The sequence below is a fragment of the Pristis pectinata genome, chromosome 17, assembly GCF_009764475.1.
Source record: "Pristis pectinata isolate sPriPec2 chromosome 17, sPriPec2.1.pri, whole genome shotgun sequence".
In the NCBI taxonomy this organism is placed as follows: Eukaryota; Metazoa; Chordata; class Chondrichthyes; order Rhinopristiformes; family Pristidae; genus Pristis; species Pristis pectinata.
This window is the reverse complement of record NC_067421.1, coordinates 5,902,638-5,926,731: the sequence shown is the minus strand read 5'-3', so window position 1 is coordinate 5,926,731 and position 24,094 is coordinate 5,902,638. Positions and strand designations below refer to the sequence as shown.

Below are 24,094 nucleotides of genomic sequence, written 5' to 3'. Positions count from 1 at the left end.
GTCGATGTCCAACAAATGGAAGTCCTTCGAATGCAAAATCCTCGGAGTTCAGGGCCAACGTGTTCCCATGAGGGTGAAAGGCAAGGGCAGCAAGTACAAGGAAGCTTAGATGTGGACAAGGGAGTTGTGGACACAGCCCAGCGCATCACGGAAACCAGCCTCCCCTCCGTGGACTCCGTCTACACTTCCCGCTGCCTCGGTAAAGCAGCCAACTTAATCAAAGCCCCCACCCACCCCGGACATTCTCTCTTCTCCCCCCCTCCCATCAGGCAGAAGATACAAAAGCTTGAAAGCACCTACCGCCAGGCTCGAGGACAGCTCCTATCCAACTGTTATAAGACTATTGAACAGTTCCCTAGTACGATAGATGGACACTTGACCTCACAATCCACCTCGTTATGGCCTTGCACCTTATTGTCTGCCTGAACTGCACTTTCTCTGTAGCTGGGACCACTTTACTCTGCATTCTGTATTGTTTTCCCTTGTACTACCTCAATGCACTGACGTGATGAATTGATCTGCATGAATGGTATGCAAGACAAGTTTTCACTGGCCCTTCATCAGAGTGACAATACTAAACTCATTTACCAATTTACCAATTTACCAATGTGGAGGAATCTCAAGGGCAGGGTAAAGGTGGGAAAAGGAGTCAGAGGGTGAGAGGTCAGTCCCATGGCTGTAGTGCTACAACATAAGCAGCACCTCCCAACACTGGGCACAGCCCGGCAGACCCCCGCACACCTGGTTCGATGAGGTTGGCTGCGGAAGGTGGAACACCAAAACCATTCACGATGCCTGGGGAGGAGAAGTCATCCATTTCATCGTTGAAGATGATGCCGTTGGTGAAGGACCTCACGTTTGATCCAAAGCTGCAACAGAAAGAAGTCAAAGTGTCATAGAGATACGGCATGGAAACAGGCCCTTCAGCCCACCTACTCCGTGCCAACCATCGACCGCCCATCTACACTCGTCCTTCATTCTCCCCACATTCCCATCAATTCCCCAGATTCGAGCCCTCACCTACACGCTGGGGGGATTTACCGCGGTTGATTAACCTACCAGCACGTCTCTGAGATGTGGGAAACCAGAGCAGCCCCGGGGGGAAACCCACACCGCCATAGGGAGAAGATGCAAACTCCACACAGGCAGCACCGGAGGTCAGGGTCGCACCTGGGTCTCTGGGACTGGGAGGCAGAGGACTTCCGCTGCATGGAGAGGATCTGAGGGCGATCGACTCCACCTAGACCACCGAATGCTTCCCAGAACATGGAGCACATGTCGTGGGGAGGGTCTGGGAGAATGTTTAACATTCAGTGGCACTCTGAGACAGCAGCACTCCTCACCATCCTCCTGAATGTGACAGGTAACCAATGTCACGGTTAAAACTAAGCGCTGAAAGCTGGAATCAATCAATGGTCCGTGCTAATCTAAACGCCATGCATTGAAATCAACTCCAAGCCCAGACACGCATACCAAGAATTTCAAGAGGTTATTTTCCACGACTACGAACGTGGCTTTGAGAACAGTCTGCAGTCAAGGCATTTCTGGACAAGACTGTTCAACCAATGTTAGTCTGCAGCTCAGGACAGGCATGACTTTCTGCTGTAGGTATTCATTCCAATCAATCTGCAGTGAGATTAAGAGCTGTGCAAACATGAGCACTGAACAGTTCTTTGGAGGGCGATTGTATGAAGTCCTTTGAAAGTATCCTGCGAAAGCAAGTCTCAAATGACAGCACATCATCCATACACCAGTATCTATGTCCCAGAGACATGATGCTGAGTAATGATAGACATCGAATCCTTTCCCGTTACACTCCATTGCACCCCATAGAATAAAGAAAGGCATTCGTTAACTAATTGCTACATAAGTAGTAAAAATCAATGCAACTAGAAGCCAAATACAGGAATGTTTACACAGCCTGCACGAGAAGCTTTCAGACGGCAGATACTGTGTGCACAGGGCGTGGGCTTTGCTGGTAGGGCTGACGGTTTTTGTCCGCCCCTAGTTACCCGTCAGTGGAGGCAGGCTCACAGGATGGGCCCGGAGTCACATCGTAGGACAACAGGTCTCTGCCCCAGAGGGACAGGAGTGAACATAGAATCGAGAACAGGTACAGCGCAATACAGGCCCTTCGGCCCACAATGTTGTGCCGACCTTTAAACCTCGCCTAAGACTATCTAACCCCTTCCTCCCACATATCCACCTATTTTAAATTCCTCCGTATGCTTATCTAGTAATCTCTTGAATTTGACCAATGTACCTGCCCCCACCACCACCCCAGGCAGCGCATTCCACGCCCCCAACCACTCTCTGGGTGAAACAACCTCCTTCTGATATCTCCCTTGAACTTCCCACCCATTACTTTAAAGCCATGTCCTCTTGTATTGAGCATTGGTGCCCCGGGAAAGAGGCGCTGGCTGTGCACTCTATCTATTCCTCTTAATATTTTGTACACCTCTATCATGTCTCCTCTCATCCTCCTCCTCTCCAAAGACTAAAACCCTAGCTCCCTTAGTCTCTCTTCATAAGGCATACTCTCTAAAGCAGGCACCCGATGGGGTTTCACACAGCCCTGTGGGCATTGGAGGACTCGCATTTTCATTGCAGGCTTATCTGATTGGGTGACAGGGTGGCTGTCACACAGCTCCACTGGCTTCCGGTGCTGTCCGTGTGGAGTTTGAACGCTCTCCCTGTGACCACATGACCACAGACGCGCGGGTGGGTGGGTGAATCGGCCGGTGTAAGTTGCCCCTGGTGTGCGGGTGAGAATCCGGGGGAGCTGATGGGAATGCGGGGAGAATGTCCCAGGGAGAGAAGTGCAGAATGGGACTGGTGGGAATGTTCTCCCGATGGCTGGGAGAGATTCGATGGGCCGAATGGTTCCTTCCACATCATGACAAGATATGAGTGGGCCACAAGGACGGTCCGAGCTGGCTGGTCCTGTGGTCACCACTGGACACAGAGCTGGGCCAGTAGACAGGGGATGGTCGGAGTGGAGAGTTACGGTGAGGTTACCAACCTCAGGATGTCCCGCCGCCAGGACTCCCCACCTCCAGACCCTCCCCACCCCCAGATCCTCGCCCTCCCTTAGATGCTCGCCACCCTCAGACCCTCCCCCCCTCCCTCAGACCCTCCCCACCCCTAGACCATCCCCACCCCCAGACCCTCCCCACCTCCAGACCCTCCCCACCCCCAGATCCTCGCCCTCCCTTAGACGCTCCCCCACCCTCAGACCCTCCCCCTCCCTCAGACCCTCCCCACCCCTAGACCATCCCCACCCCCAGACCCTCCCCACCTCCAGAGCCCTGCCCACCCCCAGACCCTCCCCCACCCTCAGACCAGCCCCACGCCACCCCGACCCACCGTCCACCCCGCGCACATCCACCCCGTCTGCTCACCCCTGGCCATCTGCCCACTCATCCCTTCAAACCGCTCCCCACCCACCCACCCCTCCCACCTCCCCACACACCCACCCCTCCCCCGCCCCACCCACCCACCCCTCCCCCTCCCCACACACCCACCCCTCCCCTCTCCCCACCCACCCCTCCCCCTCCTCACCCACCCACCCCTCCCCCCCACCCACCCACCCCTCCCCCTCCCACACATCCACCCCTCCCCCTCCCCCTCCCCACACACCCACCCCTCCCCCTCCCCACCCACCCACCCCTCCCACTCCCCACACACCCACCCCTCCCCCTCCCCACCCACCCACCCCCTCCCCTCCTCACACCCACCCCTCCCCCTCCCCACCCACCCACCCCTCCCCCTCCCCACACACCCACCCCTCCCCCTCCCCACCCACCACCCCCCTCCCCCTCCCCACACACCCACCCCTCCCCCTCCCCACCCACCCACCCCTCCCCCTCCTCACACACCCACCCCTCCCCCTCCCCACCCACACCACCCCTCCCCCTCCTCACACACCCAACCCCTCCCCCTCCCCACCCACCCCACCCCTCCCCCTCCTCCCCCACCCTCCCCTCCTATCTGCCCCCTTCGCCCACCCCTCCCCTCGCCCCACCCATCTGCCCCCCTCCCCAGCCGGTGAGGGACCAACCGCCCTCCGCCCACAGGGAGGGCTCGGGGCCTTACTACATGTTGATGGTGCTGGTCACCGACACGGCGCTGCCGTCCTCCGCTACCAGCGAGATGTGCGCCGTGCCGTGGGGGTCACTGGTGTAGAATTCCGGCTCGTAGTATCTGATGGAATGCGTGGTGTTGTCTGTGATCTTAGCCCAAAGCTTCTCTGCAAAGTAGTCTGAGGTCATGTTGGAGATGAGCTGTAAACGAGAAAACCAGAGGTTGCGGTGAGGGCTCCATCCCCCTCCCCTCACACACGCGGCAGAGGGGACGGGCGGCGGCTCACGACTGCAGTCTCCACCCAGGGGAGGGGTAAGGGGTTCACACTGGGGGCGGTGTGACTCTCCACTGCACCACTGGGCGAGGCTCCACATGGTGTGTATTCCCGAACCCCACTGCCGACAGACCGGCTCCCCGACCCCCGGGAACAGTCCCTCCTCCAGAGCTCCCTCAGGAAATGCCGTCCAAATGCCCCTCGTCTCTCTAAGTTCTGGGGAACACACCCCTGGTGCTGGGAACCTTGTCTCCGATCTTAACTCTGGTCAATTCTGCAGTTCTGGTCGCCCCATTACAGGAAGGATGTGGAGGTTTTGGAGATGGTGCAGAAGAGGGCATGTGCTGTCAGGAGAGGTTGGACAAACTTGGGTTGTTTTCTCTGGACCGGCGGAGGCTGAGGAGAGACCTGATAGAAGTTTAGAAAATTATGAGAGGCATAGACAAGAGCAGGCATAGAGTGCTTTGGGTGCCCGGAATGTGCTGTTGTGGGTGGGGGGTGGAGGCAGATACAATACAGGCATTTAAGAGGTTGCTAAATAGACACATGGATATGCCGGGAATTGAGGGATGTGGATCACGTACAGGCAGAAGGGATGTAGTTTAATTTGGCGCTGTGTTCGGCTCAGACATGGTGGGCTGAAGGGCTTGTTCCTGTGCTGTACTGTTCTATGTTCCATGTTAACTCCTGGAGCCCAGGCTGTGGGCAGTCTCTCCTGGACCAACACACCATTGCCCGGCCTGGACTCTGCCCCCGGGGCACTGGTAAAGCCCAGTCCGGGCCTGACATCTCCACCTGGAATTGCAACCCTTAGGGGTAACACCCTGAATTCCATCCACTTGGCTACGTCTGCCCTCTCTGTTTTGCGCCCTGGATTTTGGGGAGTTAGTAAGTACACGGTTACTGCCGTTCAGTGTCGCCGCTGTGTGAACTAGCAGCAGGATATTTGCAGTGGCGTAGCCGGTGTGGACGTGACTGAGTGTTGTGGTGAACTGTCGTGTGCTGTTCCCCTGCCCTCACACCCACTTCCAGGATTTATGAGCCACCCCGCCCCGAACGTCCACACCGGCACTTCTGGGGCCCCAGGGGGTGAGTGTGAGTGTTGCCCGGGACCCTGTTACCCTGCGGCCTGTTACTGAAGTGCACATTTCCACACTTTCAAACACACCGGGGCCAGTTGCAAGGGCTCAGCACCAGCGGGGCAGGGGTCTCACACTCGCACTGGTGTCCGCCAGGGCAGACTGCCCGGAGTCGCCCCAGTCTCACACACCGTTGGATGTCATGTTACCATGTCACCAAATACCAGGCAGGCACTAGCACAGGAACAGGAGATGACCCTGTTAATCAACCATCAACCAGTAATCCATCATCAACCACTTATTTACAATAATTCTACACTAGTCTCAGCCCAATACATCACGGGCACATCTCTCCCCACCATCAGGAGTATCTACAGGAGGCGCTGCCTCAAGAAGGTAACATCAATCATCAAAGATCCCCACCATCCGGGCCGTGCCGTCTTCTCAGAGCTACCATCGGGCAGGAGGTACAGGAGCCTGAAGTCCCCACACCACCAGGTTCAGGAACAGCTACTTCCCTTCAACCATTGGGTTCTTGAACCAACCTGCACAATAACCAATCGGCCTGCGCGGGTTGACTCTGTGGTTAAGAAGGCATGTGGTGTATTGTCCTTCATCAATTGTGGAATTGAATTCAGGAGCCGGGAGGTATTGTTGCAGCTATATAGGCCCTGGTCAGACCCCACTTGGAGTATTGTGCTCAGTTCTGGTCGCCTCACTACACGAAAGACGTGGAAGCCATAGAGAGGGTGCAGAGGGGATTTACAAGGATGCTGCCTGGAATGCGGAGCATGCCTTATGAAAGCAGGTTGAGGGAACTCGGCCTTTTCTCCTCGGAGAGACGGAGGATGAGGGGGGACCTGATAGAGGTGTATAAGATGATGAGAGGTATTGATCGGGTAGATAGTCAGAGGCTTTTCCCCAGGGCTGAATTGGTGGCTACAAGAGGTGCTGGGGAGTAGATATAGAGGAGATGTCAGGGGCAAGTTTTTTACTCAGAGAGTGGTGAGTGTGTGGAATGGGCTGCCGGCAACGGTGGTGGAGGCTGATACGATAGGGTCTTTTAAGAGACTGTAAGATAGGGACATGGAGCTGAGTAAAATAGAGGGCTATGGGTAAGCCTAGTAATTTCTAGGGTAGGGACATGTTCGGCACAGCTTTGTGGGCCGAAGGGCCTGAATTGTGATGCAGGTTTTCTATGTTTCTATGTTCTATGTTCTAACCCTAATCACTACCTCAGTACAGCACCACTATGACCACTGTGCACTACAATGGACTTTGCTTTTTTGTTCTATTTGTGTTCTTTCTTGTAAAAATTGTATTTATGCTTTTCTTGTGAATGCTGCTTATCTGATGCTCTGTGCAGGTGATGCTGCTGCAGGTAAGTTTTTTCGCTGCAACCTGCGCCCACATGGACGTTCATGGGACAATAAACAACTTCAACTTCATCCCATCATTTTAGTCTCCCCACATTCCCCTCAACAGCTCCCCCCCCCCCCCAGATTCTACCCCTCACAATTTACAGTGGGCAATTAACCTACTGACCCGCACGTCTTTTGGGATGTGGGAGGAAACTGGAGCACCCGGGGAAACCCATGGCGGTCACAGGGAGAACGTGCAAACTCCACGCATACAGCGCCCGAAGTCAGGATCGAACCGTGGCCTCTGGAGCTGCGAGGCAGCGGCTCAACCTGCTAAGCCACCGTGCCGGCCTGTTGCGGAGGGATTACGTGGAGGGCTTTGAGGAGGGATCCCCTTGCCCACCAGGAGCGATGCATCCATCTGGTATGACAGCACCTCGGCCTGCGAGGAGGAGAGGCCGAGGCGGCCGCCTGGAGGTGTGAGGTGAGCCCGAGGAGCCTGCTGCTGCTGATACCACTCAGGGGTGGAGACCCTGCAGTGGAGATGAGGTTTACACGGGGAGCCCAGCACACGAGGCCTGTCCCTCACCCCCAGACCTTGCATCCTGGGAATGCAGGGAACACACCCGCCCTTCAGGCTGAGAGGGAGGTGACCGGGGGTGGGGGGGGGTTGTGGGGGGCACCCACGCCACGCTTCGTACCACAGAGGGCTGTGGTAGTGGGCGATCACCATCAGCTGGAGGGTGCAGAGGCTGGGATCTTCACTCCACAGGTAGTGCCTACCCCTATTGTTAACCCCTTCCCCACTGTTACTTACAGACCCAGTCACAAGGCAGCAGAACCTTGCATGGAGACACCACTCCCCATAATCACTGCTCTCAGAACTACTGCAAGCTGATACAGTTTTTTAGACCATGATTTCCAAGTGAGAATTTAATAGCAGACTGAGTCATAAGTGTGGCTGAGAACTATCTGGGCATAACGTTCAAACAATGTTTGTGTACAGTATTGGTCACCCTGTTATAGGAAAGGTGTTAGTAATCTAGACAGAGCGCAGAAGAGATTTACCTGGGGGCCTGAGTTACGAGGAGAGGTTGGGCAGGCTAGAACTATATTCCCTGGAACGTAGGAACCTAGAAAACCTAACACAATTCAGGCCCTTCGGCCCACAAAGCTGTGCCGAACATGTCCCTACCTTAGAAATTACATGGCTCACCTATAGCCCTCTATCTTTCTCAGCTCCATGTACTTATTCAACAGTCTCTTAAAAGACCCTATCGTATCCGCCTCCACCACCGTTGCCGGCAGCCCATTCCACACACTCACCACTCTCTGAGTAAAAGAACTTACCCCTGACACCTCCTCTGTACCTACTCCCCAGCACCTTAAACCTATGTCCTCTTGTGGAGGACATTTCAGCCCTGGGGAAAAGCCTCTGACTATCTGCCCGATCAATACCTCTCATCATCTTATACACCTCTATCAGGTCCCCCCTCATCCTCCGTCGCTCCAAGGAGAAAAGTCGTTCCAAGGAGATTGAGGGGTGACCTGGTAGAGGTGGACAGGACCACGAGGGGCACAGGCAGGGTGAAAGCGCACAGACTTTTTCCCAGCGAGGGCGTGCTAAAAACAAGAGGGCACAGGTTGAAGATCAGAGGGGAGAGATTGAAAAGGGACGTCAGGGGCAGCTTCTTCTAACAAAGGGTGGTGCGTATTTGCAACGAGCTGCCAGAAATAGTGGTTGAAGCAGGCACATTAACAATGTTTAAAAGCCATCTAGATGACTCCATGGATAGGAGGGGTTTAGAGGGCTATGGGCCAAACGCCGGCAGATTAGACTAGCTCAAGAGAAACAAAGGACTGCGGACGCTGGAATCGAGATGAAAATCACGATGGTGCTGGAGGAACTCAGCAGGTCAGGCAGCATCCATGGAGAAAAGCAGGCGGTCAACGTTTCGGGTCAGGACCCTTCTTCAGGACTGAAGATAGGAAAAGGGGAAGCCCGATCTATAGGAGGGAAAAGCAGAGCAGTGATAGGTGGACAAAAGAAGGGAGGTGGGGTGGGCGCAGGGAGGTGATGGGTAGATGCAGGTAAGAGATAGTGACAGGCAGGTGCGGGTGGAGGTGGGGAGAGCAGATCCACCGGGGGTGGGGGGAGAAGGGTCAAAGGTGAGGAGAGAGAGGGGAAAACGAGGCTGGGAATGGGAAGCGTGGCGGGGGTGGGGGTGTGGGGAAGGGGGGGGGACTAGCTCGCCGCGCAACACAGTTGGCATGGACGAGTTGGGCCGAAGGGCCTGTTTCCGTGCTGTATTACTCTATGACTCTTCCAGTACAGAAACTGAGTCCCACTGAATATTACAAGATATATGGGATGTTAAAATAATAGCAACGTTATGATACTTCAGCTTCAATTCCTTGGCACTGAGCATCCTGCTGATTTGCCTTCAGTGCACCATGAGCATTCTTTAAGGTTGCCTGAGGAGTTTGATGGCCAGACCTTGGCGTCAGGGACCCCGTCAAACAGCTGCAGAGATTGGACAGGGGGAGCTTTCTGGAAGGTCAGTGACAACTGCTACCACCCCGTTGGCCAATGACTGGGTTGAGCTCATGGACTTGGGGTCTCCACTGATTCTGCAGAGGAGGAGGCCATTCTGCCCACCCTGCCTGTGCTAGCCGTTCAATAAGCCCCACTCCTGCCTCTTGCCTGGAACCCGTCGTCCCTCCGCTTATCCCGGTGAGCCCGTTCCCTGGGGCTCCACACCCTGGACCCTCCTCTGCTCTGACTGCCCACTGCCTCAAGCAGATCCACTCAGCACTGCGCTGGAGCGAGCTGCTCTCTACAGATTACCCTTACTATAATCGTTCTACACTTAAATTTAAACTCTATGTCACTATTACACTTTACTCTGTACTGTTATTGTTTTTACCTGTACTACCTCAATGCACTCTGTACTAACCCGCTGCAACTGCACTGTGTAATGAATTGACCTGTACGATCGGTTTGTAAGACAAGTTTTCACTGTACCTCGGCACAAGTGACAATAATAAACCAATACCATTACCAATACCAAAAGGAAATACTCTCTCCTCACTCGTTCTCTGAGAAACCCTCCCTGATTTCCACCAACCGTCTCTCAAAGTCAACGGTCCCAGCTTCCCAGCGTTCCTCGAGCTTTCCTGCTGGGATTGGGATTCCAAGCACCATCGTCCCCTCAGTGGACGCCGAACCAAGACGTGAAGACCTGGCTCTGTCAGCACGGTGAGACTGTGATGAGCACAGGCCACCAGCGGTCACCCCGATGCCGCAGAACCTTCTGCTCGGACCGCCTTTCCGGACAGAACTTCCTCGCTTTTGCGTGGAAGTGGCGGGAAGCTGAGTGTTTGGATGGAGCGACGGCTTCGCTCCCTCCTTGCCCAGCAGGTCTGCAGCCCTGGAGGGCCCCCTGGGTGAGGCCACGGTGGAACCCAGTCCCCTCCCTGTGCCGAGTGCAGGTGGATGGTTAGATCCCTTGAGGCGGGGTGTGTGGGCAGTGTAGGGGGAGAGGGGGAGCGGAACGGGCAGCTTACCCCGGTGAGGTTAACGAATCGAGGATCTCCGAGCATGCTCCTCTTCGCATACGCAAACTTAAAGGCTTCAATAATTCGGTGATAAGTCAGGGCTTTCCGTTCCGGTGTGGAAACACTGTCCGAGGTGAAATTATAACCTGTGAACAGAGGAAGCACTGCAGTGAAGCAGTGTGATAACAGCTCTGTGTGCATTGCCTGGGGTCACTGGCACAGGGGCAGCTCACGGACACAGGGACACCATGGAAAATAGCAGGAGGAGGCCATTCAGCCCCTCGAGCCTGCTCCGCGATCGACCCAGCCATGGCTGATCATCTCATTGCCCTTCCCACTCTCTCCTCAAACCTTTTGAGACCTGGTGCATCAACAAATCTACCTCCACAGCGCATTGAGTAGTGCCCTGGTGTCCCAGCCCTCTGTGGGACAGTTCCACCCTCGGAGTGAAAAAAATCTTCTCTTCGGGGCACTGAGCTCAAGAGTCGGGAAGTTATGTTGCAGTTTTATAAAATTCTGGTGAGGCCACATCTGGAGTATTGCATTCAGTTCTGGTCTCCCCATTACAGGAAGGATGTGGAGGCTTTGGAGAGGGTGCAGAAGAGGTTCACCAGGATTCTGCCTGGATTAGAGGGCATGTGCTATAAGGAGAGGTTGGACAAACTTGGGCTGTTTTCTCTGGAGCGGCAGAGGCTGAGGGGAGACCTGATGGAGGTTTATAAGATTACGAGAGGCATAGATAGAGTACACAGCTGGTATCTTTCTCCTGGGTTGAAATGTCTGGTACTAGAGGGCATGCATTTCAGATGGGGGGAGGGGGGTTAAGTTTAAAGGAGATGTGCGGGGCAAGTTCTTTTACACGGAGAGCGGTGGGTGCCTGGAATGTGCTGCCAGGGGTGGGGGTGGAGGCAGATACGATAGAGGGGTTGAAAAGGCTCTTAGATAGGCTCATGGATGTGCAGAGAGTGGAGGGATATGAACCGTGTGCGGGCAGAAGGGATTAGTTTAATCAGTTCGTGGTGGGCTGAAGGGCCTGTTCCTGTGCTGTACTGGTCTATGTTCTGTCTCAGTCCTGAATGTCTTGCTCCCTACCCTGACACCACAACCCTTCATTCCAGACTCAACAGCCAGGGCACGTCCTCCCTGACTCAGCCTGCTGAGCCCAGTCAGAGCTTTGTGTGTTTCAGTGAGATTAGCTCATTCTTCTAAACCCCCAGTGAATGCAAACCAGTCCTGGTATCCCAGGAACCAGTCACCGTGAACCTTCACTGCACTTTAAGGCAAGGACATCCTTTCAGATATGACCAGAACTGCACAAGGTACTCCAGGTGTGGTCTCACCAAGGCCCTGTACCATTGTGGCAAGAAGCCCTTGCAGATGTGATGGGACCATTGGTAGGGTCCGGGGTCGGGTCCGGGGGGAACGGCTGCTGTGTGGGACGGAGCGAGCCCTGGGAACGTGCTGCAGGCCGGCCCAACCGTGAGGTGTCCGAGGGCGGGCGGGAGGTGTCGGGTGGTCCACAGCGGGGGAACAGGGGGGAAGGTCTGGAGAACAGTGGGGACAGGCGGGCCAAGGAGGAACAGGCGAGGCGGGGGGAACAGCTGGGGTGGGCGAAGAGGCGGGGCGGGGTGAAGTTACCAGTACTGTGGGCGCAGACCGAGACACTGAGGAAGAACTGCCCCACGTCCGGGACCTGGGTCGGGGAATCCTTTCCACAAACAGTGCCCGAGGAAGGGGGCGCCGGTGGTCCGCGGAGCAGCCCGACAGGGGATACTCCCCGGAGAAGGACGGGGAGGGACGGCAGGTCACCAATGTTGGTGACACACGGCTCACTGTGGCACCAAGCGGGGCTGGTCTGTTGGTGGGGGGCGGGGGTGTGGGGGGGTGTGGGGTGGGGTAGGGGGTGGGAGGTGTGGGATGGGTGGGGGAATGTGGTGTGGGGTAGGGGGGCTGGGGGTGTAGGATGGGTGGGGGTTGTGGTGTGGGCTGGGGGTGTGGGAGTGGTGGGGGACGTGGGGTGGGGCTTGGGTGGGTGGGTTGGGAGGGGTGGGGGGTGCGAGGGGGTGGTGTGGGAGGTGTGGGATGGGGTGGGCGGGTGGGGGTGTGTGGGGTGGGGGATGTTGGGGTGAGGGGGTGAGGTAGGCGGGTTGGGAGGTGTGGGGGGGGTTGGGATCAGCCCACCGAAGCAACAGTTCCTCTCTCCCTGAGGTCTGACTGTAATAGAAACCTTTCTCGGATTAGATTGGTGTTGGTCCTCCAGTCTGTGGTGTGTGTGTGTGTGTGGGGGGGGGGGCGGTGGGGCAGAGGGGGAGGTGGGGGGAGGAGGAGGGGGGAGGAGGGACGGAGAGCAGTGGAGACGGGGCTGTCCGGGCACTTCCTGCTGTCAATCACTCTGTACAGTGACCATGTGACAGACAGAGCAGTAGTGCCTGTCCAACCCCTGCTCGGGGTGTTACCACGAAAACACAGGGCGAAGCCCCTCGGCCCCCTCAAGCCTGCCCCACCACGGCTGATCTGCCCCAGGCCTCACCTCCCCCTCTGTCCCCTACAACAATGTGACCCACGCGTGGATCCACAACAGACACGGAGCTCGGCCCAATTCACAGCGGCGCTGGGAGTTTGATCCCCCCGGGCACCCGAGGAACTGCGGTGGGACGGGCAGGAGGTGCAGCTAAAGTCCTGGATCTGCATCCAATGGTGCCGTGGGACTGAGATCAGCCTGGCCAAGCAGAGAGCAGTGTTGCACTGCGGGAAGTGTGTCTCCTGATCTCTCAGTGGGCTCTTCCAGTGTAAAACACCCCCAGTTGACCTCAACAAGAATGCAGCTCCCAGGGCCCATCTCCTGGAGGTGCTCAGCCTGGGGCAGAAATTCCAGCTCCCTCACACAGAGGGCAGCTTTTACTGACTCCGTTACCCCCGTAAAGGGCGAAGACTCAAGCTGCCTACCTGGTCCTGACTGACACGTGACCTGGGACACACCCGTCCACTGCCTCAGCATTGACTGGTGGAGTCTATCCTCAGCTCCCCACCCTCAGGATTCCTCAGGCCATCTGAAAGGGAGGACCCCCAGACGCCTGCCTGGAGCAGAGGAGACCACCTACCTCTCTGTCTGCTCGCCGGGCCAGGCCTGTATGGCAAGGTTCCCCCATATCAGGCCCCTCCCATCCTTGTGGAGACCTCCCCGGTAGCCGTCTGAGCCCCCCGCACATATAATATGCCCCCGGGGGTGCCAGAGGGTGCAGGCCTGGAGCAACTCCTATCCCACTGAGTGCCCACCGTCTCGACCCACCCCACCTCCCCCCTCCCCCTCCAACCCTCCCCCCCCACCCCCCACCGCACCCCCTCCACCCCTCACCCCAACTCCCCCCCACCCACACCCCCCACCCCACCTCCCCCTCCACCCTCACCCCCCACCCCACCTTCTCCTCCCGCCCACCCCCACCATCTCCCCTCCACCAACCCCCCACCCCCCCTCCACCCCCTCTTCCCAGTCCGGGTGTGAGGCTGCCCCTGACCTCAGGGCGCAGGCTGACAGTCTGGGTGTGAGACTCCCCCTGCCCTCAGGACCCAGGCGGACAGTCTGGGTGTGGGACTCCCCCTGCCCTCAGGACCCAGGCGGACAGTCTGGGTGTGGGACTGCCCCTGCCCTCAGGACCCAGGCGGACAGTCTGGGTGTGAGACTCCCCCTGCCCTCAGGACCCAGGCGGACAGTCTGGGTGTGGGACTACCCCTGCCCTCAGGACCCAGGCGGACAGTCTGGGTGTGAGACTCCCCCTGCCCTCAGGACCCAGGCGGACAGTCTGGGTGTGGGACTACCCCTGCCCTCAGGACCCAGGCGGACAGTCTGGGTGTGGGACTGCCCCTGCCCTCAGGACCCAGGCTGACAGTCTGGGTGTGAGACTCCCCCTGCCCTCAGGACCCAGGCTGACAGTCTGGGTGTGGGACTCCCCCTGCCCTCAGGACCCAGGCTGACAGTCTGGGTGTGAGACTCCCCCTGCCCTCAGGACCCAGGCTGACAGTCTGGGTGTGGGACTGCCCCTGCCCTCAGGACCCAGGCTGACAGTCTGGGTGTGGGACTCCCCCTGCCCTCAGGATCCAGGCAGACAGTCCTGGTGTGAGACTCCCCCTACCCTCAGGACCCAGGCGGACAGTCTGGGTGTGAGACTCCCCCTACCCTCAGGACCCAGAGGACAGTCTGGGTGTGGGACCGCCCCTGCAGCAGTCCCTCACTGCGCCACCAGAGGGGTTGCGGCCACACATCTCACCCTTCAGGATGTTGAGAATTAATCCAAGCACCGGCCCACTGGAGGGAGGGCCGGGTACCACCAGCGTGTGGTCGCCGAAAGACAGCTTCACCGGGTTGTCGATGAGCCGAGCTGTGTAGGCCCTCAGGTCCTCCCGAGTGACGATGCCACCTGTGGGGAGGGAAGGAACTGAGTACAATTTTGCAGCCTGTGTGGCTTTCCGTCTGTCGTGTCAGTGCTTTGCTTGGGTCTGGGGGCTTGGTCCCTTCCTACACGCTGTGTTGGGCCAGCTCCCTGGGCAGCAGCAGGCGGCCTGGCTCTCGCAGGAGGAGAGCGGATCAAACTCTGCCGCCCTGCCCCGGTACACAGCCCAGGGGTCCCCACCGGGCACGGTGTGAGGGAGCTCGTTCCGCACCGTTCCTGGGGCGGGCGTCACCGACATGTCACAGCTGCCCCTCGGCAGTGACCGAGAGATAACGGGAGCCGGGAGACAGCGGGCGCTGGAGTCCGGAGCAACACTCAGTCTGCTGGAGGGGACTCAGCCGGTCGGGCAGCGTCTGTTAGGCAGGTTGTGTGTCACACACCGGGGAGACAGTGGCCAGGTCCTCGATGTAACATCTCACTGAGGCGCAACACTCCAGCACTCCCTCAGCCCTGCCCCGAGTGCTGCGGGCAGCTTGAGGCCAGGTCACTGTGGCCAACGCTCGTCCCGACAGAGGCGGTCTGCCTACCGTGCGGTCGATGTCTCCCAAAGGACGTGGGCTCTGAGTGACACACCGTGGACCTTGGCCGTTCCCGCAGTGCTGTGGAGGGGCATCAGTGGGCACGGAGCCCCCGCTCCCAGAGCACCACACTTCCCAACAACTCAGCACCCCCCGCTCCCCGTCTGCAGGGCAGTGTGTGGGAATGTGCAGGCACCCGGGGCTCCGAGCACCGCTGGACACTCCGTCCCCTGGTCCCAGGGTGGAGGTTAACAGGCCCTGGGCGAGTGTCCAGGAACCCGCACCTCTGCCGTGCTCGAGGTGGGGCTTGGAACGTCCTATTCAGAGGGTGAAAGGGACCGAGGGTTCTGAGGGAGCTTGTTACTGATCCTAGTGAGACTTGGAATCATAAACTCTGATCAGCGATGGACTTCACCCAGCCTGCAGTAAAGGCTGATTGGAAAAACCCTCGCTGTTTGCTTTCTAAATGTGACCCAGTGAACTTCATTGATCCACAGAGTGGGGAAATGGACCATTCGGCCCATCGAGTCTGGGCTGGCCGTTTGCATGGCTCCTACGCTAATCCCATATTTTACTCTATGCTTATTCTCCCCACCTTCCCATGAAGGGGAATAATTCTCAGCATCCACTCACGGACCCTGGTAACAGGCGAGGGTTGGGGTTGTCAGTGCCGGCTCAGCTTCAGGCGGGTGGTGAGTGGGGAGTGGGCAGTGAGAGGTGTGTCTGGGCCAGGGCTGGGTGTGACGGGGTGCTGCAGACACGGGGAGGTAGTCCCGGGGGGTGGGGGTTCGCTGGGGCAGACTGCGGCTCCGGAGAGGAGGTAAGGGGGTAGAGGGGGGAAGGGCATGACCACACCTCGGGGTGTGTGGGTGGGGTGGGAGCACTCGGGGGAGTTGGCTGAGGGGTGTCACCGGGGAGATGATCAGGGGTGGGTCACATAGACCCCGGGGTGTTGGTCACACAGTCCCTGGGGTGTGAGTCACACTGACCCCGGGGTGGGTCACACAGACCCCAGGGTGTCTATCACACAGACCCAGGGGCACGAGTCACACATACCCTGGGGTGCGGGTCACAGACCCCACGTGAGGGTCACACAGACCCCAGAGGTGCGGGTCTCACTGACCCCGGGGTGTCGGTCACAAAGACCCAGGGGTGCGGGTCACACAGACCCCAGGGTGAGGGTCACACAGACCCAGGGGTGAGGGTCACGCAGACCCTAGGTGTGGGTCACACTGACCCCGGGGTGCGGGTCACACAGACCCAGGGGTGCGGGTCACAGACCCCAGGGTGAGGGTCACACAGACCCAGGGGTGTGGGTCTCACTGACCCCGGGGTGTGGGTCACACTGACCCCAGGGTGAGGGTCACACAGACCCAGGGGTGTGGGTCTCACTGACCCCGGGGTGTTAGTCACACAGACCCAGGGTTGCAGGTCACACTGACCCCAGGGTGTCGGTCACGCAGACCCGGGGTGAGGGTCACGCAGACCCCGGGGGTGCGGGTCACGCAGGGAACAGAGACGTGGTTTTGCCGTGTGGGGTTGGGAGAGGGGTAAAAGGAGCGGGAACTTCACTCTGGCCGAGGCAGCCCACAGGATAAACTCTTCTGTTGTTACCATCCAAGTGTCTCTGCCTGGTGGTCCCTGGGCCCAGGAGAGGAGACGGGAGGCCCAGAATCCATTCGCATTACACAGGAAATAATTCCCAATCCAAGGCCATTAGCACGGGGATTATCACATGTCAGGAACAGGTGGCAGACATGGATGCCGTGGGCCGAAGGGCCTGTTCCTGTGCACCGGGAGAGAGCGGCCGGCGGGGACTGCGGCAGTGCCGGGACCAGTCCCGTCCATGGGCCGGTGCCCACCTGCACTCCTGATGTCGGACACGATCTGCCCGGACAGAGATCCGTCGTAAAACGCGTCGGCTCCTTCCTCCGCCAGCACCTGATAGGTTGCAGCCAGTTTTGGGAATCGGATGATGTCGTGTTCCTGGAGGATGGTGCCCTGCGAGTTACAGAACACCTCACTGTGGGGAGGAAGCAAGGAGTCAGCTGGCCCTGCGGGTACCGTGTGGGTGAACGGGCTCACACCAGTGTGTCCGGGACCGCACGCTGCTGCTCACATCGACTCCCCGCACCAACACCCCTCCTCGTCCCCAAGGTTAACCGGGTCCTACTGGGAGCTGGCCTGACCAATAGGGTACCCAGTCAGTGGGGGGGACGTACCGCTCAGTGTGGGACGTACCCGGTCAGTGGGAGATGTACCCGGTCAGTGTGGGGGATGTACCCGGTCAGTGTGGGGGGACGTACCCGGTCAGTGTGGGGGGACGTACCCAGTCAGTGGGGGGACATACCCGCTCAGTGTGGGACGTACCGGGTCAGTGGGGGGACATACCCGGTCTGTGTGAGGGACGTACCCGGTCAGTGGGGGGACATACCTGGTCTGTGTGAGGGACGTACCCGGTCAGTGGGGGACGGGGGGACCCAGTCAGTAGGGGATGTACCTGGTCAGTGGGGGGGGACACACCCGGTCAGTGTTGGACATACCCAGTTAGTGTTGGACATATACCCAGTCAGTGTGGGACGTACCTGGTCAGGGTGGGACCTACCCAGTCAGTGTTGGACCTACCCAGTCGGTGTGGGACATACCTGGTCAGTGTTGGACATAACTGGTTGGTGTGGGACGTACCCAGTCAGTGTGGGACGTACCCGGTCGGTGTGGGACCTATCCCGGTCAGTGTGGGGGTCATGTTGGGATCATTTACTACGGGGCTCATCAACTATTCGCGAGGCTGAGGGCAGGGGGGGTGTGTGGGGTGGGCCGGAGTTGTGGGGGATGTTTTCAGTGGTGGGAGCGGGGTCATGTGGGGAATGGGGTATCTGTGAAGTGCTCTGAGGGTAAAGCCTGCACAGTCTCCTGATATAGATGTTCAGGAACCAGGACACGGAGAGGTTTGATTCACGACTAACCTTGTTGTTTTATTGGAGAATAAATGGACTTGGCAGAAGTGCAGGTAGGCAGTGAGGTGGAATGAGGGAGGAGTTTTGAGGACTTGATACAGAATGATTTTAAATGATTTATTATTAAAACTGTGCGGTCAGCATTTATCGGCAGGCTGAGGATGACCCTGTTGGTCAACGTGGCCGCTGCTGGGGGGTCGATGGCGCCAGGGAAGGGAGGGGGTCCCAGGGAGGGGAGGGGGGGTTCCAGGGAGGGGAGATGTCCTGGTAATATGAAGTATCCCGGTGAAGAGAGGTGTCCTGGAGAGAGGAGGTGTCCCAGCAGGGAGAAGTGGTCCCAAGGAGGGACAAAGGCTCTCGGAGGGGAGGTGTCCTAGTGGTAGGAGGTGTCCTGGGGAGTCGAGGGTCCCAGTGGGGGGGGGGGGGGGGGGAGGTGGTTCTGGGAGGAGCAAGCTACGTTACAGCAGTTCCGGGAACGGTTGTTCGCCCTTAAGGAATTCACAAATCACTGCCAAAATTTGAAATACAGAACATAAATTCACTTTTATAGAACTTATGAGAAAATAACTAAAGAAACACAGATTGTACACAGAGAACTGAACTAGTTTACCGAGGACAATGATCACAGGCTGCTGGTTCACAGCAGGAGGACACTTAAGAGATTTGCTGTGGAAACTGACAAGGCAATCTCTTCTTCTGACACTCGTTCAACCATGCTTTATCAAACAATGTAACATTCATTTTTAGTTATAAAACCAACAACCCTTTCTCTCCTGCCAACAGTACAATCAGAATTCCTTGCCTTGGACCGCAGACCCAGGGGGTGGGGCATTACTGCTGAGAGAACAACTTCCCATAGGAACGCATCTTCCCTTGTAACATGGGATTTAAAGGGAAGAAACGGGCTCGCATTACGGAAAATCTTGACACAGATGGTTTTAGAACATAGAACATAGACCAGTACAGCACAGGGACAGGCCCTTCAGCCCACGATGTTGTGCTGAACTAATTAAACTAATGGCACCTAATCCCTTCTGCCTACACATTCTCTGCACATCCATGGGCCTATCTAAGAGCCTCTTAAACACCTCTATTGTATCTGCCTTCACCACCACCCCTGGCAGTGCATTCCAGGCACCCACCACTCCCCATGTGAAAAAATTAATACTAAATACTTAATTCTCATGGCACATGCCCTTTAATCCAAGCAGCATCCCAGTAAACCTCTTCTGCACTCTCTCCAAAGCCTCCACATCCTTGCTGTAATGGGGCGACCAGAATTGAAGGTAGACAACATCCACAGCTCAACCTTCATCACCTCCTCGAAGAACTCAGTCAAGTTAGTAAGACATGACTTGCCCCGCACAAAGCCATGCTGACAGTCCCTAATCTGCCCATGGTTGTCCAAATGCTCTCAAATCCTATCCCTAAGAATCCTCTCCAATAGTTTCCCTACCGCTGACGTGAGACTCGCCAGTCTGTTGTTTCCAGGATTATCCCTTTTTCCCTTCTTGAAAAATGGAACAACATGAGCTACTCGCCAGTCCTCTGGGACCTCTCCTGTGGCTAGAGAGGACATGAAGATCTTGGTCGAGGCCCCGGAAATCTCATCTCTTGCGTCTCTCAATAACCTGGGGTATATCCCATCAGACCCTGGGGACTTATCCAACTTGATGTTCTTCAAGAGACCCAACACGACCTCCTCCTTTATCTCAAAATGCCCTAGTGTAGCGGCTGCTACCGCGATGTGAAAGCAAGACACTAGTCGGTGGGCTGCAGAACAAAAACTGATTTATTTCCCGCCTTGCGCGTGCCTTTTAAGAGGAATGGTTCCCGCCCACCGAAAACGGAAATGACGTATGCGCTACGTCGTCAAACTTTTCCCGCGCGCGGGTTCTCCCTGTCGCTCGGGGAAGACGAAGGCCCAACGCCGTCTTGGGCCTCGCCGCTCCGACGACGTGCGACCCGACCGCCGAGCTGGTTCGCTTGCTCGGACGGTGAGTCGCTGCACTAGCGTATTAGCACGCTCCACACTGATCTCACCATCCACCACGTCCTTCTCCTTGGTGAATACTGACGCAAAGTACTCAGGACCTCGCCCACATCCTCCACCTCCAAAGACTTGTTCTCTCCTTATCCTTGAGTTCCCTCCTACCCTCTACCTAGTTATCTTCTTGCTTTTGACGTATATATAGAATGCCTTGGGGTTCTCTTTAATCCTACTTGCCAAGGTCTTTTCATGGCCCTTCCTGGCTCTCCTAATTCCCTTCATGAATATAAGGAACTCATAAATATCTTTATATTCTTCAACCTTACATGTGCTTCCTTTTCCTCCTTGATTAAATTCACCGCCTCTCTCAACATTAAAGGTACAAAGATATTTATTCGTCACATGTACATCGAAACACACAGTGAAATGTGTCTTTTTGCGTTACTGAGAATGTGCTGGGGGCAGCCCGACATCCAAGGGTTCCCCTACCTTACCATCCTTCTCCTTCCTCCTTACTGGAACGTCCCTGTCCTGTTCTCTGTGCAGTTGGTCATTAAACACCCTCCATGTGTCAGATGTGGACTTGCCCAAAAACGGCTGTTCCCAATTAACTCTCCCTCGTGCCTGCCTCATGCTCTTGTAGTTTGCCCTGCTCTCCCGCAAGGTCCATACTTATTCATAGCTATCTTAAGATGTAAGGAGTTATAATCACTGATCCCCAAATGTTCTTCCAATAAAGATCAGTCACCTGATCCGGCTCAGTTCCCCAACACCAGGTCCAGTACGGTCCCTCCTCTCGTTGGACTATCCACACACTGTTTTAAGAAACTCTCCTGGATGCACCGAACAAATTCTGCCCTGTCTAACCCTCTTGCACTAAGGAGGTCCCAGTCCATATTGGGGAAGTTGAAGTCCCCACGACAACAACCCTGTTGTTTTTGCACCTTTGCCGAATCTGCCTGCATAGTTCCTTAATAATCCCATCAGAGTGATTGCACCTTTCTTACTTTTGCGTTCTACCCATACAGACTCAGTGGACGAGCCCTCCGTTATGTCCCCACTGAGAGCAGCTGTGATATTGTCCCTGATTAATAGTTCAACACCTCCTTTTTTACCTCTCTATCTTTTCCAAAACATCAAAACCCTGGAACATTAGGCATCCAGCCTGACCCTCTCTCAACCAAGTCTCTGCAATGGCCACAACGTCATAGTTCCATGCACCGACCCGTGCTCTAAGTTCATCACCCTTAACACCCAGCAACACTTCACCCATCCATCCCATCATGACTTACTGGCCCTCACGTCTGGTTCCCATCCTCCTGCCACACTAGTTTAAACCCTCTGAGTAGGACCAGTGAACCTCCCCACCAGGATGTCGGTTCCCTTCCAGTTAAGGTGCAACCCGTCCCTCTTGTACAGGTCACCCCTGCCCCAGAAAAGTTTCCAATGATACAAGAACCTGAAACCCTGCCCCCTGCACCAGCTCCTCAAACCACACATTCATCTGTTCTATCATCCTATTCCTGCCCTGACGACCATGTGGCATTGGGAGTAATCCAGAGATTACTGTCATCCAGATCCTGCTTTTCAGCCGCTTTCCTAAATCCGTCTACTCACTGTTTGCTGGGAATGCAAAGCCTCTGTAATGCAGGGGTACACTGTATATACAAACACAGACTACACATAAAGCCAGCGGAAGGGGCTGAGCAATATTCTTGTTTTTTTGGTTAATTACTGCGGAACAATTTGGACTGGCATCTGCCCACAGAAGTATGATTGCGTATCGACAGTCTCAGGGGTGAGACCAGCTGACTCAGACTGCTACCACCGAGGCCCCGGATTGCCAGCAGTCCGTGGGCCGGTGTGTTATCCCTAGCCCTGTACCAGGCAACATCAGTCTCACCATAAGGACCGGTCTTTCTCAATGTTCTCCTTCTTCACCTTTATGGCTGCCGCAAGAGCTCGGCCGATGGGGAACCCTTCTCTGGCAAGTTTGATACTTGGCTCAAATAACCGTTTCCATGGTAACTTCCCGTGCCGTTGGTGAGCGAGTTGGTATCCTCTGATTTCACCGGGGACAGCTATGGACAATCCTCCTGTGGGTAGCCACAGAAACAACCAATCAACAACTTCACGAACGGAAACCATTTTGGTCGACTCGTCTACAAAAGCTGTCCACCCCCTGTGTCGCTGTTGGTTAGGGTGTGGCAGGTACAAGTAGCTCTGATGCTTCAGATGAATCAGGGTTCCTGCCCTGGCTTTTGAATCATCTTTTGCTGCTTCAGGCAAACAGGGTGAATCAAGATGCCTTTCCTTCCAACAGCCCCTCTTCACCACACCATTGAGAAGATCAGATTATTATTTAAATGGTGAAAGATTGCAGCGTGCTGTTGTGCAGAGGGACTTGGGAGTGCTTGTGCATGAATCGCAAAAGATTGGTTTGCAGGTGCAACAAGTTTAAAGGCAAATGGAATGTTGGCCTTCATTGCTGGAGGGATTGAATTTAATTGCAGGGAGGTTATGCTGCAGCTGTACAGGATACTGGTAAGGCTACACTGGGAATACTGCGTGCAGTTCCGGACTCCTTACTCGAGGAAAGATGCACTGGTGCAGAGGAGGTTCACCACGTTGATTCCAGAGATGAGAGGGTTAGCCTATGAGGAGAGGTTGAGTTGCCTGGGACTAGACTGGCTGGAGTTCAGAAGATTGAAAGGGGATCTTATAGAAACATAAAATTATGAAAGGGAGAGATAAGATAGAGGCAGGAAGGTTGTTTCCACTGGTAGGTGAGACTAGAACTAGGGGACATAGCCTCAAGATTAAGGGGAATGTATTTGGGATGGAGATGAGGAGTAACTGCTTTTCCCAGAGAGTGGTGAATCTGTGGAATTCTCTGCCCAGGGAAGCAGTAGAGGCTGCCTCATTAAATATATTTAAGACACTGATAGGTTTTTGCATAGTAGGGGAATTAAGGGTTAAGGGGAAAAGGCAGGTAGGTGGAGCTGAGTCCACGGCCAGATCAGCTACGATCTTATCGAATGGCAGAGCAGGCTCGACGGGCCAGATGGCCGACTCCTGCTCCTATTTCTTACGTCCTTATGAGAGTAAAGCTGTGTGGAACTGGGAGCTTGGGATGGAAGGTGAGGTCTTGCACAGTCAAGCAGTGAGAGTGTTACAGGACCTTTCTCAAGGGATGGAGCCCACACACGGAGGCTGTCGACAGGACAGGATGGAACATGTTTAGACTCTGCACCCAGGAAGGGCTCCCACACTGTCTGACACGGCAAGTACTGCCGTCGTCTCTTTGCTGCTCCATCAACATGAGAGTAAAGCTGTGTGGAACTGGGAGCTTGGGATGGAAGGTGAGGTCTTGCACAGTCAAGCAGTGAGAGTGTTACAGGACCTTTCTCAAGGGATGGAGCCCACACACGGAGGCTGTCGACAGGACAGGATGGAACATGTTTAGACTCTGCACCCAGGAAGGGCTCCCACACTGTCTGACACGGCAAGTACTGCCGTCGTCTCTTTGCTGCTCCATCAACATGATTCGTGTAACTCTGCTCACTGATCATCGCACGGAAGGGGTCAGTGCCGGGTCCCAGAAGGGCAATCCCATCAACCCAGCCACCGCACCCCTTGCCCCTGTTTCCCTGTAACCTATTATCTCCCAAATGCCCATGCCTCTTCAGTTCTTTGCCGCTCACCTAACCTGGGGATTTAGTGGTCGATTAACCCACCAACGCACACGTCTTTGGGATGTGGGAGGAACTCGCAAGGTCACAGGGAGAACCTGCAAACTCCACACGGACAGCACTGAACTGGGGTC

General features: G+C 56.2%; 1 protein-coding gene across 1 annotated transcript in view; it reads right to left on the bottom strand.

Moving 5' to 3' along the window:
- The window catches only part of LOC127579335 (glutathione hydrolase 1 proenzyme-like), a 67,041-nt gene that overhangs the window by 15,469 nt on the left and 27,478 nt on the right, over positions 1–24,094 (bottom strand). Inside the window, exons 5-10 of the mRNA XM_052032059.1 lie at positions 22,172–22,364; positions 17,184–17,344; positions 14,621–14,770; positions 10,365–10,501; positions 4,096–4,283; positions 742–869 (exon numbers count right to left, since the gene is read on the bottom strand). Coding sequence (XP_051888019.1) covers positions 742–869; positions 4,096–4,283; positions 10,365–10,501; positions 14,621–14,770; positions 17,184–17,344; positions 22,172–22,364 — 957 coding nt within the window. The remainder of the gene's footprint in view (positions 1–741; positions 870–4,095; positions 4,284–10,364; positions 10,502–14,620; positions 14,771–17,183; positions 17,345–22,171; positions 22,365–24,094) is intronic.